This window comes from Peromyscus maniculatus, chromosome 4 (assembly GCF_049852395.1).
Source record: "Peromyscus maniculatus bairdii isolate BWxNUB_F1_BW_parent chromosome 4, HU_Pman_BW_mat_3.1, whole genome shotgun sequence".
Taxonomy (NCBI): Eukaryota; Metazoa; Chordata; class Mammalia; order Rodentia; family Cricetidae; genus Peromyscus; species Peromyscus maniculatus.
The window spans coordinates 150,044,652-150,062,801 of NC_134855.1; the positions used below are offsets into that span (position 1 = coordinate 150,044,652).

Sequence of the window (18,150 nt, forward strand, 5' to 3'; positions counted from 1 at the left end):
GGCAGGTCTACGGTCTGACAGCTTAAGTACCAACAATTAAAATAACTCAAACCGGAATAAATAAATACATTAACAAAACCCAACGAACTGTACCTCTACCACATGTACTGTTGCCGCAAAGGAGAGACGCAGGAAGCCAGTAGTGTCCCGAGAGTTAATACTGATGATAAGAACACACTGTGAAGTACAAGGGCTGTTTATAAACAAACAAACAAACAAAACCTGGAATTTTTATGCATTCAGAAAATATAACTAGAGAAATCTGAAAGCCCCCAAAATTTCAGCATTACACACATTGACTTGTTTTCTAATAGATTTGGTGATTTTTTTTTAATACAGGTTTAATTTTGCCCCCCATTGTATATAACCTCCCCCCTCAAGATTTACATTTATCATCTCTGCGAGCTTCCTGGATACTCGCTGGATTTAGGCAAAGATTGAGTCAATCATCTTGCAAATGTGTTAATCTTCAAAAATAGGCTATAAAAGTGCAGAACCTAAGAAAACAGTCTAGATTATGTACATATGGCTCAGCTTGTGGACGGGAACAGGGCCTCGTGTACATGTTCTTGATACAAAAGCACTTTCTGCAAGAGCAGACACATCTCAACCCGGGTCTCCCTTCAACACAGGAGGTCTAGTCTCCCTTAGGGACCGTCCACAGGCCTCCCAAGGACCCCCATGTCACATAATCAGAGTGGGAAGAGCCGGGGTTCTTTGAGCTCTTCACCCTTCTGTCCTACCGAGGGGGAGGGGTAAGGAAAGGGAGCAGTGCAAATTCACCTTTGAAACAGTTTCTTAATAAAATACTTTGGGTTTGCTAAACCCAAAAACTGTTGGAGAAACTCAAGGCATCAAAGGAACTCAAGTTTAAAACGTCCAGCAAGCCAGCTGGTGGCTGTCTTCCCTCAAGCCCAAGCTGCCTGTGCACTGAGGACATCACCCTGGCCAAGAAACAAAGAAAAGGAGACGAGGGGACTACAGCAGCTCTTCTCTCCCTGCCTGCCAGGAGGCTCAGTCAGCACTCAAGGTGTTCACAATTCACACCAGACACACCAAGACTCCAGATACAAACTAAAAATCTCCCCAAACCTTTCACTCCCTTTAAAATTGCTTCCCAGCATGCAATTCACACAAGGAAATTTGGCATATTTGTCTAGACTTAACCCAGACAACTCTCCAAGAAACTGACTCTCACAACAGAAATGAAGGACTGAGATGGCCCCCATGGAGCCTGGCTCTGCCCCCTACAGAGCGATGGCTTCTCTGTAGGCACATTTGCTCAGAAGCGTCACAGGCCACCCAGGGCAGGATGCTGGGGTTCCAGGACAACCTGTCCACAGGAAGACAATGTTTTATCTTCCTCATTGACTACCTGATAACAGCTGACTAAAGGTGCCAGGTTCAGTCCTGCTGACTTGAGATGCACAGCCATCCTCAGAGTGCCAACACTTCCATCGGCAATTGTGTGAGGACAAACAATAGACTGTGGAGGACAACATAATACAGGACAGGGAGGACTTGCTTTAAAACACACTTTAAATGAGAAAGCATAAAGAAGCAGAAACTGCTCAAGTCACTGAGCTCCATGAGGAAAAGAAATACACACAGTACTTCAGCAAGTTTACAACGTAGGTATTTACATTTACCTGAGGTGCGAGCCTTACAACAGTCCCCACCCGTCCCCACCCCACCCCACCCCACCCCACCCAAATGATTTCTTTTCAGCAGCGCTCAAGTATGCAAAAACTTATTTGGTCAATTATTTAAAAAAATATTTAGGGACAAAATAGATTTGCAGTCCCCATCCATTCGTGTACAGCCCAACTGCTCCCACTAGTTTTTATTGCTATTTGGTACAAAAGTTAATAGAACTTAGGAGAATGTAGTGTTCTTCTCTGCTCTGCGAGTCTATGTACAATACAGTCACAGCTTGTTCAGTAGCTCTCATCACGTGCTCTCAGAAGATGAACCAAAGTGTGATTCCGTGGAAAGTGTGAACTTGCATTCAGCGAGACCTAAGGGGAAAGAAACGGTTGAAAGCCATTAGGACAAAGCACACCGGTTGAGGATCCGAAGAAATAAGCTGGAGAAATGGCCCTACAGTTAGTCGCCAGGACTGGCTCTTCCAGAGGACCCACGCCAGGCAGCTCACAATGTCTAGTTCCAGCTCCAAGGGATCAAATACCCTCTTCTGGACAGGAAGAGCACCTGCACTCACATGGCATTCACTCACAGATGCACACATCAACAAAAGTAATACTATTTTCAACATACATTGAGTCAACTATGGGATACTACAAGTAAAGGATTCCACTTAAGCTCCAATTTCCCAATCAACACAGCTAGAGACTACGTTATGTGTTGATGGACTACTACGAGGGATGAGATAATTACACCAAGAACCAGAACCCAGTACTCAAGAAGGGTTACCCAGTGTTAATGGCTCACTTCTGTAATACCAGGACTGAGGAAACTGAAACAGGATCCCCAAGTTCAAAGCTGGCCTACGCTGTACAGCAAGACCCTGTTCCCTACTTGCAAAAAGGAAAATCAAACTGATGCTGAGCAAAAGCCCCTATTCCCTGAAGCTGGAGCATCTTCTCACCTCTACATCACAGCTCCATCCACATGCACATGGGACGGTTTCATGGGACTCACCTGAGAGGCAGCCTCCTCTGTCCAGGAGCACCATCTAAGCCATTTAACTGCAGTGCTCAGGTAATAAGTCCTCAGCCTAAGAGTCAGCCTGGCATGGCAGCTGCCCAGGCTGTGACATCTAAACGGACAGCCATGCAGTGCTAACAATGCCCCCCTGAGCTCAGGAAGCTGCCACTCATACACAACGGAACTGTTAAGCTGAAAGTCAAAACACACCTCTGCTTACCCATCCCCAGTTCCCTTCCCAGAACAGATAAGGACTTCAGAATGCTCTGATCAGCTCTGAACCAAGAAGGCAGGCACAGGTTCAACTCTGTAGACCCAAGACAATGCCAGGCAGAAGCAGTTGGACTCTGGGAAGCCACACAGGCCAAGCCTATCTCCTCAGGCTGGCTTGGAGTCTGTCTTCCAGCCTCAGGTCAGGAACCTTGTCCATCTCCAGCAGAACTATGGTAACCCTTGGTTACTGGGTTACACGCCCAATTTTGTGCTATAGCAGGAGGGCAGCTATGGAACTATGAGTAAACAAATGGGTGTGGCACATCCCAATCCAACCCCTTTTCTCAGCAGCAGGAGCTGGAGTGTAGCCTGCTGAGCCCTAACCTACAGTGAGGATTAAAGCTTGATTCATTAGATGCTCCCTACATGGTAAAGACTCAATACATTTCACGGGCTATCTAACTACTGCCAGACACCTGTAGTTCCTGAGTACTGTAAATTTTAACAAACAAAGACGGGGCCACTCAGGTGGTTCACCGGGTACAGGCACTTGCTGCCGAGCTGACAATCTGAGCAATGTCACCCGTGGTAAGAGAAAACGACTCCCTAAGACATGCTACACCCACCCCCCTCCACAGTACACAAATCACCAACACATGTAACTTAAAGATAATATTTCTAAACTTTTAAAAAGAAAATTAACCAATACAATCTATTTAAAGATACTAACACTCACCTTTTCCCCCCGAAACCATCAGAAATCAAGTTTTTTTGTCATTTGGTCGATAATGTGTATTTCCAGCACAGTTCTCATGGCCTCTCTTCTGCAGCATGCTGCTGGACAGGTGCTGATAGGACACAGGCCTCTTTCCTAAGTGAAGAGAAGGAAGAGGTCACCCGGAGTCTGCCCCCAGCACCTCAACAGGACATGCAGGCTCTCAGTCCAAGAAGCAAGTGTCTACAGCTGTCTGTTTAGGACAACAGTGGTGCACACCTTTAATCCAGAGGCTGAGGTGGAGACAGGCCAGCCTAGTCTACAAAGTGAGTTCAAGGCCAGCCAGAGCTACAAAAATCAGACCGTCTCTTAAAAAGAAACATGCCAGAACTAGTGGCACTCACGCTTAATCTCAGCACTTAGAGGCAGAGCAAGAGGGATGTCTACAAGACTGAGGCTAGCCTGGTCTACACAGCCAGTTCCAGACAGCCAGGGCTACATATGAGATCCTGTCCCGAAGTAGGGAGGGAGGGAGGGAGGGAGAGGTAGTTAGGTGGGAAGGCAGGCAGGCAGGCACACACACTTAAACTGGGCACCAACACGATGGCTCAGTCAGTGAAGGCACTTAAGGCTGCAGAAGACCGGAGACTGAGGATGGAGCAAGAAAACAACCCCAGTGTCTACCCACATCACACACACCATAACGAAACAAGCAATGTACTTAAGCCGACACAGACCATAAACAAAACTCTCTGCAACAGGAAAAAGGTCAGACTTACGTGAAAGACCATGGAATACTCGACACCTATCCACAGGGAGCAAAACCTATCGCTTCCTTCAGGAGTAGGGATGCAGCTCAGCTGGTTCAGTGTGCCGAAAGCACGCACCAGGCCCCGGGTTTGATAGCCCACACCCACAAAGGCACGTTACCACTTCATCACCACTTTAATGCAATCCACTGAAGCAGAGGAGATCTCCTGGTTTTCTCTCCAGCAGGAAGTGCCCAGAACACACCACACTGAGAGCAGTTCTCAGGGCTTCACAACACAAGTGAAGTGGTGTACAGGTCTACACAATCTGGACTTCCAAACCTAGACTAGACTGCCTCTCCCGGGCCAAGCCTACAAGGTCTGCTGACTGTGGCTGTCTGTGGAGCAGCACAGACCCACAACCCCATGATGCAGACAAGTCTGCAAGAGAGACACATGGACTACTGTCCTCCAAGCACTGGAAAGCACCAGAAAGCTCCATGAAACTCTGGAAAAGAAACTATTTCCCTATGGGAACTCCAAAGTCATCCACAAGAGGACCACTCCCCCCCCACAAGGCGACCTCCTCAGCAGACCAGTGTACCAATGCCACACACAGTCTCTTCAGCACAGGAACAGAAAAATCCCAAATCCCACCAGAGGTTTAGAGTGTCGGCCATGACTTGTGGAAAGGAGAAGAGGGTTGTGACAGAGGCCTAAGCAGGATCTCAATGGCACCCATATTTTGTTGTTTGGGTTTTTTTTTTTTTTTTTTTTTTTTTGGTTTTCCCTTGGGAACAGGTCTATATAGCCCAGGCTAATCTCAAAAGCCTCAGTCACCCAGTGCTGAGATGACAGACATGCACCACCATGCCCAGGTACCTTGACTTCAACAGTAAGGAAAGAAACTACTTTTAACTTGTTTTTATTTTTGTTTTATTCTATATTATTTCCTTAAGAGAAATTCAAGACTTAATCCTTTAAAGTTAAGCTCTGAAGGCCCATAATCCATTGCTGCGTGTTGGGTATGGAAGAATGCTTGCTTGGGCTCCCATGGCATGTATGCCTAAACTCAGTGCCAACCTAGTGCCTGGGTAGTACCTTCAAGGGCTGGGCTGGCTCCTGTGTGTCCCACAGGTCCACAGGTGTACAGAGGTCCGGAGGCGTTGTAGGGCTTCTGCACAGTCAACACACTGGGGGACTCCACCTCCCCAGGGCTCAGGAAACGGGCTTTCGGGGCCATCACAGGCGATGGGCACACACACTCTGGTAACAGCGAGGTGATGCTCCTGACCACATGGTACTTGGGTAGCTCGAAGCCCCTTCTGCCGTTGGGTCCAGGATGTTCTGGGTCCAGGGCCACCACGCTGGACTTGAGTCTTTTGGGAAGCGGCTCACAGAACTCGGCTGCGGCGCTGCCAGCATTCCGATGGCAGTAGTAGTCTCTCCCTGGCGGCCCCCACGGGCCGTCAACCTTCATGGGATACTCGAGGGAACCATTGCCGTTACTACTGCCGAGGGGGGACTGAGACTGGGCAGCTGGCAGGGTCTTATGCTTCAGCTCGGGTCTTTTCACTTTATCCGTAGCAGCAGAGACACCACCTTTGGGCAACAGCTCTGCCTGCTGCTGTCTGGTGGCCCCGGGACCCCCGGCACTGGGCTGTGATCTGTGTGACTTCAGGTTACTCGGGGCTAAAGTGCTGTTGTCTGGCCCTGATGTCTGGGGAGCTTTGCTTGGCCCGGAGGTGCCCTGCCGGGCCTTCTCCAGGAACAAGGACTTGGCCTGTGATGAGAAGGCAAGCTTAGTCTTGGGCTTGTGCAGGCCGGACAAGGGAGGCACATCTTTGCCTAGCAAGGCAGGAGGACATCCTGTCCGCCTGCTCCTCAGCACAGACTTGCTGCTGCAGCTCTTGTGAGTGTCGGGATTGTACCTGTGCTCCAGTCTCTGGTGCATCAGCAGAACTTCCGGGTAAAAAGTCTTAAAGGTACAAAAGGGGCAGGCGATGGTAGGGATGAGACACTTGCTCAGAGAGAGAGCAGGAGAGGTGTGGAGCGCCCCAAGGGACAGATTCAAAGGCCTGTCTTGGCAGTCAGCACCCGGCTTGTATTTGCCGTCGGCCTCCCACTCCATCTTCTCCCTATGGCCACCTTCCCGGGCCAGCGGCCCACTCCCCTCTAGTTTGCAGGCAGGGATGCTGCTGGCCTGAGGCTCGCCCGCTGCTCTCTTTTTCGGCATGTCCAGGTAAGCAGGGGCCGGACTCTTTCGCACTTTCTCGCCACTATCGGCTGCATTTTTATGGAAATCCTGAGTATCCTTGTTGTGTGCTGGTGAGAGGCGGGCGCTGCCCAGAACACTCGGGAAGACAGAAGGCGGCGGCGGTGTCTCCTTAAGCTGCTTGGCAGGTGGGCTGCCCTTAGCATCTTTGGCACCATCGAGAAATCGCTTTAAATTTTTGGTCTGTGCACTGTCGGCAGTTAGTAGTGCTTCCTGCGGCTCCTGGCTCCGACCTTCGCTTTTAGCCTCGGCCGCAGCGTCCGCCAGCTGTTTGTCCTTGTGATGTCTCTCCAAGTGGTACCTCAGAGACGTCTTCTGGGCTGCGGCATACTCACAGAATTCACATTTGTACGGTTTTTCACCTAGAACGAGATACGCCACGTTTAGGGAAAAGCGCCAATACAACTCTGCAAGCCAGATAAGCCATGACACAAAACACGGGTTGTCCCCTATCTGCCAATCTCCCTATCTAGGACATCTCAAGGGCCCAGTGCACTGAACACTTACTTAGACCCGTCTTTCCCAGAAAAAGCCCACTGCACGCTTTACTGACCTGGCCTCCCCTGCTGCCCTGTGGCAGTCTGTGCACTTTTTCAGCTAAGGAAATGGGAGCACAGGGAACGACACGGTGCTCCCAAGCCAAGGCAGGCTCATGACTTCCTAACCCATACTGCTGCCGCACTGCATCCAAACAAAGCAGCCAATATACCCTTGCTTCACTCCAAAATCATAAAGTGGTTTGTCTTCAGATGAGAACCAGAATATGGCAGCCGTAAACCAGCCTCAAAACAGGACCCCACTGTTCAAGTTTAGGACACATAAGCCACTGAACCACAGACCAGCAGCACATCATCATCATCATCATTTTAGCTAACACATGCTTTAAGAAACAAGTCCTTTACCTGTATGCGTTCTGAGATGAATATTGAGGTAATAGTTTGAACGGAAAAACTTGCCACAGTAACTACACTCTCTCGAGGACGTGAGGGGCTTTGCTTTTCCTCCATCATCATTTTTATCTTAAAGCAGAAACAAAAATATTTGTGTAAGTCAGACGAAGCACATGATTCAGGCATGCGGACTCCAGTATTCTTGACACAAAACATTTGGAGAAACCATGAAATGATTTTTTATTTTAGTTCTGGGTAGAAGTTTCAAAGGCTAAAATAACATACCAAATGCCATAAGGCAGTGTTTCATGCCTTAGACCGTGTGCTTTTGTTTTGTGCTGTTTTGGAGACGAGGGCTCACCTGTGTAGCCCTGACTAGCTTGGGACTCAGGAATCCACCTGCCTGCCACCCTTCTGCTGGGATTCAAGGGGTGTGCCACCATGCCCAGCACTAAACTGTGCTCCTCTGTGATCGAGTACAGCCTAGTGCCCTAGGTACTCAGGGTTTGCACCTTCATCACCAGAATGACCATTTCATGGTGGAGCCTGGCATGTACTAAACCTGGCTTACTGGCCAGAGAGACCACCTTACACAGAACCAGCAATTTTATTTGGAGGCAATCAATATAAAACCTCCTAGCCACCAGCCGAAAACAGCTTGGGATGAAGAAAGTGACCACTAGAGGGCAGCAAGCACAAAGTAACTTCAACAGCAACCCTGGCTTGGCTTTGGGCAAGCACCTAGAGAAAGCTGAACAAAATTTAGCCAAGTTTGGGAAGGTGGAGTTTATGGTTTCCAAGCAATCTCATGGGCAAAAACAGACCTGGCTCATCAGAATCTACACCAAAGGCAAGACTGAAGTGCCTGATGCGAAGGCCCACTGGAGACGGGCAACTAAAGCCGCTGAGGCTTCTTCACTCTCACCAGCCCACCAACCTGCCCAGGACTGTTAAGACTGCCCCCTAGTGTCAGCTCTAGCAGGAAGGTAAAATGACCCACCACAGCCATCTCTGCAAGTCTAGTCATCAGCCATGATGCAGGCAGTGGTTGATCCCAAGGACACAGGTCCCTCCTGGGTTCAAAAAGGCATATTTCAACTAGTCGTTTTGCCTTACGAAACTGATTTCCAATTACAGGCCTCTTCCCTGTTCTGCCACATGCTGCCTTCTTACTAATTTGCAAAGACAGCTGATCCATATACCCGGGCAAGAGCAGGTGTAATGAATGGACCTAGGCTATCTCCATTACACCAAATCCCCACTAGGGAAAGGGATCCATAAAACACAACTCCTAGCTTACAATGGTAGCCGAGGCTTTGGAAATTCAGCACTTTGTGAACTTCTTGAAAGCAGCCCTAAAGCCAACTGGCTGACTGCACAGTGGATGCTGCCCTTACAGTTCCACTGCATCACAGCCAGGCTCACAGCTAGCCTGCATGCAGCTGTGTCCTCAGGGTGCAGGCTTCCTGACATCACACGCAAGAGGCTAGGAAACACCTCTGACACACACAGGCTGTGGCCTCTCAACATCTGGGCCTACCTTCCAGCCTGGAACTTGACTGGACTATGCCGTTCTGCACAGGGTTGTAAACTTTTACAACTAATGTCAAACTCATCCTAGGGAGGGGCGACAGAGGTGGATAAGCCGATTTTGCAAACAGGGAAATCGCAAGGAAAGGTTGGGCAATGTGTAATGGGTCACCAGGAACCAAAGCCAGACCCTGGCACTCCCACTTGTGACAAGCCAGGCCAGGGAGCCTCCCTTAGGACCCCACAATAGTGCCCATGAGGTCATAAGAATGACCTCATAGATGGCCTCTGTGCCTCTGCAGTGAGTGCAGGTCAGCACTGGAGATGCCCACGTGCTCCCAGAGAAAGTCTACTGACTGAAGATCCTCAATCAGTAGCCAGAAAAAGAACTAGGTACTGGTTCAAATGCACAGTGGTTGACAGGCCAGACAGACATAATTGTTTGTTGGCCTCACCCTGGTCTCACAAAGACTTCCAACACACCATGCAGGGCCACAGACACATCTGCACTGTTATCATTAACCTGTGGCTCGTGCCCCCACACATCAGGGGTGTTCACTACTTTAAGCAGCAGAGCCCCATATTCTGTAACAATGGTTCAAGTGTGGGTGGGCAGCAAGTCCAGAAACACAGGTGGGCTCCACTGCTCAAGGCTCACACCCAATCCTGTGAACCTGGGCAACAGCTTGTTTCTATAAACACCATTACAGCACACCAAATTCATGGAGTGGGACTGAAGTGGGCCCACATGCCTGGATTTCACCTACAGACCATTTCAGAAGCTCACTCATCAACACTGGCCTCACAAACACCAAAGTGATCAGAATGCAGCAGGTGATTCCCACAGCAGGATGAGCTAACTGGTTGGGAAGCCTCCCCCACTCCTTCTGGGACCACTAGAAACCCATCTGAACGTACACAAAAACAGGGTCTTGATAGACAGTCCTGGTCTTACAAGTTAAGAACAGGAATGGCAGAGAATGGATACCAAGTCCTGGGTCTCAGTCCCAGAACTCTTAGTATCCTGCACCAGGTCACTCCAGTGCCTGAGGAGGCAAGCAGCATTCCCAGTCTCTACCCACTGTGCACCAACTATAAAAACCTGAGTCCTTTGGGAGCAGAATGTGCAGAGCCTTTCAGAACAAGACAGGATTTTGGACAGGCCTTTTAACTCCACCCCCTTGCTGCAGAAAGGAAAGAAGGGCTGAGATGCTGACTACAGGGAATTTAAGCACAAAGGACTGAGATTCCAACTTGACTCCCATGCTCCAGCACTGCCTGGGAGGCAGCAGAGTACTCACCCAGATGGAGCCCTTCAGGGAGTCCATCTTCAGACCCGTCTTCAGAGCCGCCTTCTCGGTCCACAGCCCCACCATCTTCCACAGTGGCAGCAAGGTCTGGGGAGCAAGTCCCAGGCTGCCTTCCATCCACAGGCATGGTGGGGGATGGGGCATCGGCCCTCCTGTCCTTCCTGTGCACCCTCGAGTGCAGGACAAGCTGGTGGTAGGTTCTGAAGGCTTTACTGCATTCCGAGCAGTGTGTGGGCTTCTCCTTGCTGCTGGGCAACTTGGGATCGCCATCCCCAGAAGGCACTTCACTGTTGGCATGTCTAGGTTTCTCTTTGTCTTGTGAGAGACCTGGACAACTGCTTCTATTTGTTTTGGACTTTCCAGAACCTTCCGACTTAGCCCCAATCCAAATTTCTCCAAGTTCCTCTTTCTCTGAACACGAATCCTCATTGTCCGTGCTTCCTTCTTGGCCTGACTCTTTCACCTCTTCTTGGGCAACGGCCACTTTTCCTTTGGTGGCCAGCTGCCACGCCTGGTAGGTGGTGAACGGGTCAAGCTGAGGTATACAGGTGACGGGCTTCACTGCAGTCTCCGGGTGGGATCTGGGTCTCAAGTTCAAACACTGCAGCAGCTCGTCCCTCGGAGATGTGGGTTCCCCCTCTGGCTGGGCATCAGGGGCTGTGCTACTGGCACTGGAGGCAGATTCTTTGGCATGAACCTTACTGTGCTCAATGAGGCTCTGCTTATTCGGGAAGATGAAGCCACAAACCATGCAGATCTTGTAGGGGGTGGAGATGCTCCCAGCTACATGTACCTGAACCACTTCATTGATGGTGACAGGACTCTCCAGGCCCTGCTGCGACTTGCTCCTGGTACCAGACTTGCCATTGTGTGTCCGCATGTGGTTCTTCAGGAACCACGGCTCCTTGAACCTTCTCCCGCACATGTTGCACCCGTATGTGAAGGAGTCCTTGTGTTTCTTCATGTGGCTCTCAACGTCAAAAGCCCCTGGGAATGTCTGCCCACACACATCGCAGCTCAACTCTTCCTTCTCTTTGCAGTTCTTCTCCTTCGGTGGTTCTGTCGGCACCTGACCTTTGTCAAGAGGACTTAGGTACTCAGCCTCCACACGCAGGACGGCTGGCTCGCAGACGATGGGCCGGTGCTGCATGAGTACATGCTGACTGAGGTCTTCTGCATGGGAAAAAACTTGGCTGCAGAACATGCAGTCCAGGGGCATGTGCCCTTCAGCTGGGGTAATGCTCCTCTCCTGTGCAGCTCGGAAGGGGACTGCAGCTGGCCCTTTGATGGACACAGCATCATCCACCTCCACCTGGGTGCCTAGAGAGCTGCCAATGACTTCCGGCCCATCCATGTACGCGAGGAGTGACTGAGTTGGCATGCTGCCTGCCACTTCAGGGTCAGATAGAAGGGACAGTCCAGCCGTCTGCTGGGGAACCTCTGGAGTTAGAATAAGGCCACTTGTGAGACGTCACTCAAACCTCCAGGAGCCCTGGGCTTGTAACTAAAGTTCAGAGGGGCACGTGTATTCCGGAGTTTAGGACAAACTTGGTGATGGAGATGGGTCTTTGCACAAACCAAGTCTGATGGCTGCCCTGTGCTGTGATTCAGATGTGAGTCAGCACAAGGACACTAGTTCTGTCTGTCTCCATTGGGTGAGTGGCTCAGTTGAGCAAGACGTTGATCCCGGCAATGTGAAGACAAGGGACTTCCAAACTCTGAAAGGAAAAAACAAGACACGGTGAGGAAGGCTCAGAAAGAGAGGGTTCGGACCATGAGTCACGTGGTCTTTCCCACAAAAGGATACTAGACTCAATTGCCACACCTTTAACTAATCCATAATGCATCCTGCTAAACACGTTTGTTAATTAAATCACTAGCATATTTCCCAGCCAATACACTTACTAAATGAGTAGAAATTCAACCAGTAAGGAGAGTTTAATCCAGACCTCTGCTCACTAAAATATAAAAGCCAAGTTTAAACAGGGAATGGCTATGACAGGCCAGCCAGACTAAGCAACATAGTGAGTTCAAAGTAAGCCTCGTCAACATAAAAGACAGTCTAAAAAATTAATGTAATAACTATCATAAATAAGAAGTCACACTTTAGGATAGAACTGTTACAATTCTGCTGTCTCAGACACCACCAAGATACACATGTGCCTCCTCCATACAGACTATACAAAAGCCCCAGTATGGTGGGGCTTTAATCCCAGTGCCCAGGAGGAAGAGGTAGGTGGATCTCTGAGAGTTTGAAGCCAGCCCAGTCAATATAGCAAGTTCCAGAACAGCTAGAGCTACATAGGGAGACCCTGTCTCCAAAGAAAAAAGTTAGGAAATGAGCTGACAAAATGAGACAGCTTCAGGTAATACCCTACAGCCTGTACTCAAAACGGTTACCTACACGAGACACATGAGGTCTCCATCTCAGTCACATAGAGGTCCAAGCCTCAGCGCACAACACAGGACCTTCCTCGGGTCCCCATTCAGACACACCTCAGAATGGGCATTCGCCTTGGCCCAGGACTGATGTGTTTGGGGCACTGGAGACTGCCAGGAAGGGTAGGGCTTCAGAAGGCAAATGACCTATCAGATGCAGAAGCCACTTACTTTGCAAGTGTCCACATTTCTAACAGGCCTCCACAGACCTGGCTCCGTGTGGCCCATCTTTCCATCAGAGAACATACCTCTCACCTTGTACTCCACCTTTCACTTGGGCACTGGCCAGGTGGAAGGAGGACTTGACTTAGCACTCTATGGAATCTGCTTTGGAGGCTGGTCTTTCACTCCTGAAGGATTAACCCCTAAAAAAGTCAGTGTCCTTCATGGCACAGAGGGCTTGTTTTTACAGCCCTGCCTCCTCATCCTAACAAGTTGGTTAATTCCAAAGGAACCAAAGGGCACCAGGCCACCTGCCACAGTTCTGTCCTTCTCCTTCTGTGTCCCACCCACTGCACATTCATGAAGCTGGCTCTTCCCCTTCTTCACACTAGGGCTGTGAAGAGCACAGAGGGGGGAAGAGCAGGCCACTGGCAGCGCTTATCTTCATGCCTGCCTTTATTACAATCACAATGGAGGACAAGGACCTGGAGTGGTTACCACCCTGTGACCTAACAGAGACCTAAGTTCTAGCCCAAGTTAGGACCTTCAAGGTGTCACACACAGCAAAGCTAACCCAACCCAGGCACTTCTTGTAGTTAAAACTAGAGCAAGGCTCACAAGCACTGAACTCTGTCTATGGCTGATAGATCCACACAACCAAAGCACTGGCCGCAAACGAAGCTTGGGACCGATTTTAGATGGCTACACATTCACTGACCTGACACCCACAACCCAGGCAGTACGCTCACTAGAGTATTAAGCACAGCCTCTGGAAATCTCTCTCACCCTGCCCACCCACTTCACAGGGTTAACTGCAGTTCGGGCACAGTCACCTAGTTACTAGACGCCCTTTCCTCTTTGAAGCTCTAAAATAACTATTTTAAAATGGCAGAGAAGCAATTGTTGTATCAAATAGTGAATTCCAGGCCAAACTGGGCTAGCGTGTGAAACCCTATCTCAAAAAGCTAACAGCAAACCTGCTTGAGCTGGGGTAACAGGAGAGGACAGCACCGCTCATCTGTGAAGCCTAAGCTTTTGGAAGAAGCCCACTTCTCTACAGGCTCCCTTTCTGAAAGGTTACCATCCCTTGGTCCAAACCATGACCACTAACCCAGGGGTCAGGGTAACTTATAATCCCAAGTGTTATCTGAGTACCTTCACTCATAGAGCCTGCTTCCTGGATGGTGCATTCTGTTCAAATCTGCATTCTCCTATGTTTTGAATAAAGATTCCTGCTACTTCGGGGAAAAAGAATGGTTCCAATTTCCATCTCTGAACTCCTCAGCTGCCTAAGGGAAGAGGCTGCAGCTCAAGGTAAAGATGCTCTAAAGATGGCAACCTGAGACATGCCCACTAAAGGACAAGAGGCACACTGGCCGGCCGGTGGCCAGAGAAGCAGGGCCTCATCTGGCTGAGAGGTAGACAAGGGAAGAGCAAAGCTGGGAGCACTTCCTCTTAAGAAGCTTCCAGAACAGACTCTAATGGTCACAACTATGCCCATGGTACAGCCCTGGACAGCCTGAGTTACAGCATCTCAAGACTCAGGGGCAAGCCTGTCCCACAACTGCCTACCACCACCCACTACAGTTCAGCTGTGACATACTCTCAGGACTTTAGTTCAATCTAAAATCATCCTCTGAGGAAATATAAATTTAAAATTAAAGATAAATCGTCTTTCTCTACCATCATTTTAAAGATTTTAAGGTTTTAAAATATAAAAAGTAGCATCCTAAGATCCTAAGGACAGAGTGGCTGGCTGGTTCACTGCTGTTTCTCTGGGACCTGGCACTGGATTTTGCCATTCGCTGGGTTACAGTGCCTGCCACTCCTGAAATGATGCTAAAATGAACCCAAGTGTTCACAAGATTTTCTTCCTGAGAGTCAAAAGGCCACTCCCCATGACCACTCCCTGCAACCAAGACTAACAATGGTTATTTCTAAGTGGGTGTGCAGGTGCCTGCAGAGGCCAGAAGCGGGGGGCAGAGGAGAAGCAGGGTACCAGATGCCCTTGGAGCTGGAGCTACACAGGTGGTTGTGGCCACCTGGGGTGGGTGCTGGGACTGAACAAGGACAGTCTGGAGAGCAGCAAGAGCTGTTGACAAGTGAATCATCTCTCCATCCCTCCAAGATTTTTTGTTTTGGATATTTTTATTTGAGACTGGGTCTCTCTACATAGCCCTGGCTATCCTGAAATTCACTGTGTAGACTAGACTTAGCTTCGAACTCAGAAACTGCCTCCCAAATACTGGTATTAAAGGCATTTCCCAGATTCCCCACCACCACCCCCATCATTCACTCACTCACTCACTTACTCACTCACACACACACACCCCTCACACTTATAAAGCTGACCAGCACAAACAGCTGTGCCCTGAGTTGAGGCCAGAGTGTGGTCAGTTGCAGAGCCCTGGCCTGCCATGGTAGGTCTGAACTGAACAATAACACTGCCCCCCTTGAGTGTGTCCCCTCCCGTGGTCCATCAAAACATGACAGCAGGTGCTCCCTCTTCCTCACAGAGAAGCCCCAAGTCTTTCACTCAACTGTAAAGCGGCAGAATACTTCTTAAGGTGTTAAAATCGATTTGCTGCGCTACAATCTTTAAAGCACTCAACAGCCTTAGGATCGGAACCCATCCAAGCAGCTGCTCTCCTCTAACTGCTACCTAACATGGCCCCTCTCTCTGCCTGAAGAGTGCAGGCAGACGCAGCTCTCCCAGAAGCTGGAGTGCAGAAAGCAACAGAATCATCCCAGTCCTTCACGGACTATGACAGACAAGTGAAGGGAAAGGGACATCACTGCAATGTAAGTTTGTTTGGTTGCCAGGAAAGCAAGTATTCTAACCATACCAAGCTTGTTAAAAAGAACTCTGAAAAAAATAAAAAAAACAAAGGTCTGTTTAAAAACCTTTTTAAATCTTCACTCATGTCAAGGCACCACTGAACCTTCAGTCCCACGCTCCAGGCACCGCACTCAATATGCCCTCACTTTTACAGAACACACTAGAGCTTAATGCACAGTAAGATTACTCAGTTTCACCAGGCGGTGGTGGCGCACACCTTGAATCCCAGCAGGGAGATCTCTGTGAGTTCGAGGCCAGCCTGATGTACAAAGCAAGTTCTAGGATAGCCAAGGCTATTATACAGAGAAACTCATGTCTTGAGAAACCACCTGCCCAACTCCCCCCAAGAAAAAGATTACTCAGTTTTCAGTAAGAACCATATGGCTTTGCTTTAACTGCTCAAGTGTGTTTGATATCCTTTAAGTCCCTAACTAGACATTGATGTGTGACTAAATCAACCATGAATCTCTCCCCAGTACCTGACTGTAAAATTACCAATTACACAAGACAGTGAAAAGAAACTGCTCAAAGCAACATAACCAGGGGAACTGCCACTCGTGAGGACTACTATACTTGGACTTGGGAACACCACTGTACACAGAAATACTCATAGCCACAGAGCCTTCAGATAACACATCTGTGTGTGTGCTTCCCATGAATCCCTTCTCTCACATTCTAGGTAAGGGCTATCTCCCACTGAGGATCAGGAAGGCACTGAGGACATTTACTCCTCTCATAGGCAGCATTCTGCCTGTCTTCCAACTGCTTCCCCCAGGTTAGAGGTGTCCTAACAGATACGTGAAGACACTCAACTCACTCTGACCAATGTATTTCTATCTTTAAAACTACAAAATTAGGGCTAGAGACATGGCTCAGTGGTTAAAGGAACTGGTTGGTTACTCCTCCAGAGAACCTAGCTTCAACTCCCAGCACCCACATGGCAGCTTATGGCTTTAACTCCAGTTCCAGGGGATCCAATGGTGGCCTCTGAAAGGCACAAACACACAGTGCCCAGAAGTACATGCAGGCCAAACATCCATCAGTAGATAGTTTGTAGGAAGATGGTTAAGATTTATTTATTAAGTGTTCTGCCTGTGTATATGTGTGTGAAACATCTACATGCAGTACCCAGAGTTTAGGAAAGGTGTCCTGAGCCCCTGGAACTGAAGAGCCAACATGTGGATGCTGGGAACCGAACTCAAGTTCTCTGCAAAAGCAACAAGGTGTTTTGGTTTGGTTTGGTTTGGTTTTTTTTTTTTTTTTTTGGTTTTTAGAGAGACGGGGTTTCTCTGTGTAGCTTTGCGCCTTTCCTAGAACTCGCTTTGGAGAACAGGCTGGCCTTGAACTCAGAGATCCTCCTCCCGAGTGCTGGGATTAAAGGTGTGCGCCACCACCGCCGGGCACGACAAGGGCTCTTAACCAGCTGCTGAGCCATCTCACCAGACCACTACATTTCTTTTTCTTAACCCTGCAACAGGACTAACTTCTCCATCAGTCTACAGTAACAAAACCTACCACTTCTTTAAAAACTGCATTTTTTGTCTATAATGGGGGGATGCATACCACACCACATATGTGAAGATCAAAGGGCAGACAATTTTTGGAAGCCAGTTCTCTCCTTCCAACATGTGTGTCCCAAGAATCAAAATGCAGGTTCATCAGGCTTGGTGGCAAGGGGCCTTACTGTCTGAGCTACCTCTACAGCTCCTAAACCTTTAACTTTCTCTCTTTTCTTTTTCTAAGACAGGGTTTCTCTGTGTGTAGCCTAGACTGTCCTGGAACTCGCTCTCTAGACCTGGCTGGCTTCAAACTCAAAGAGATCCGCCTACTTCTGCCTCCCAAGCACTAGGATTCAAGGCGTGCGCCACCACTGCCGCCACCACTGCCACCACCACTGCCACCACCACTGCCACCACCCCACCCCCACGAACACCCTGGTGCATAAACTTGTAACTTTTGATCTTACAAAAAAAAAGGGGGGGGGCCAAGAAAGACACAGGGATCGCCCAGTGACAGAGAAATGGATGAGATCTACATGAACAACCTGGACGTGAGTGGGGGTAATGAAGGGCAAGGGTCCAGGGAAAGAGAGCTTAGGGGAGCGGGAGATCCCAGCTGGATTAAGAACAGAGAGGGAGAACAAGGAATAAGAGACCATGATAAATGAAGACCACATGAGAATGGGAAGAAGCAAAGTAACTTTTGATCTTTCAGTGACCAGATCAACTTTTCCCTAGCAGGTGAGTGAAAAAGCACTTAAAAGTTCAGAGAAACTGATTTAAGTGTAAATTCTCAGTTTAAATTCAACATTATAATCCAACTATCACAGGCAAAACACTGCTGTAAGGCAAGGTGAGAAAC

At 49.1% G+C, this 18,150-nt stretch overlaps 1 protein-coding gene across 11 annotated transcripts in view; it reads right to left on the bottom strand.

Moving 5' to 3' along the window:
- Positions 1-1,811: 1,811 nt before the first annotated feature.
- Positions 1,812-18,150, bottom strand: part of Znf217 (zinc finger protein 217) — a 35,639-nt gene continuing 19,300 nt past the window's right edge. For 8 of the 11 annotated variants that reach the window (XM_076571250.1, XM_076571252.1, XM_076571248.1 and 5 more), the window contains 5 exons: positions 10,341-12,067; positions 7,522-7,638; positions 5,446-6,981; positions 3,617-3,751; positions 1,812-2,018 (listed from right to left, as the gene is read on the bottom strand). In XM_076571250.1, coding sequence (XP_076427365.1) covers positions 3,642-3,751; positions 5,446-6,981; positions 7,522-7,638; positions 10,341-11,730 — 3,153 coding nt within the window. In that variant the 5' untranslated portion in view covers positions 11,731-12,067 and the 3' untranslated portion in view covers positions 1,812-2,018; positions 3,617-3,641. Of the gene's footprint in view, positions 2,019-3,616; positions 3,752-5,445; positions 6,982-7,521; positions 7,639-10,340; positions 12,068-12,959; positions 13,430-18,150 lie in introns of those variants that run through there. The other 3 variants (XM_042276877.2, XM_042276878.2, XM_042276876.2) reach the window with 3 other exon arrangements.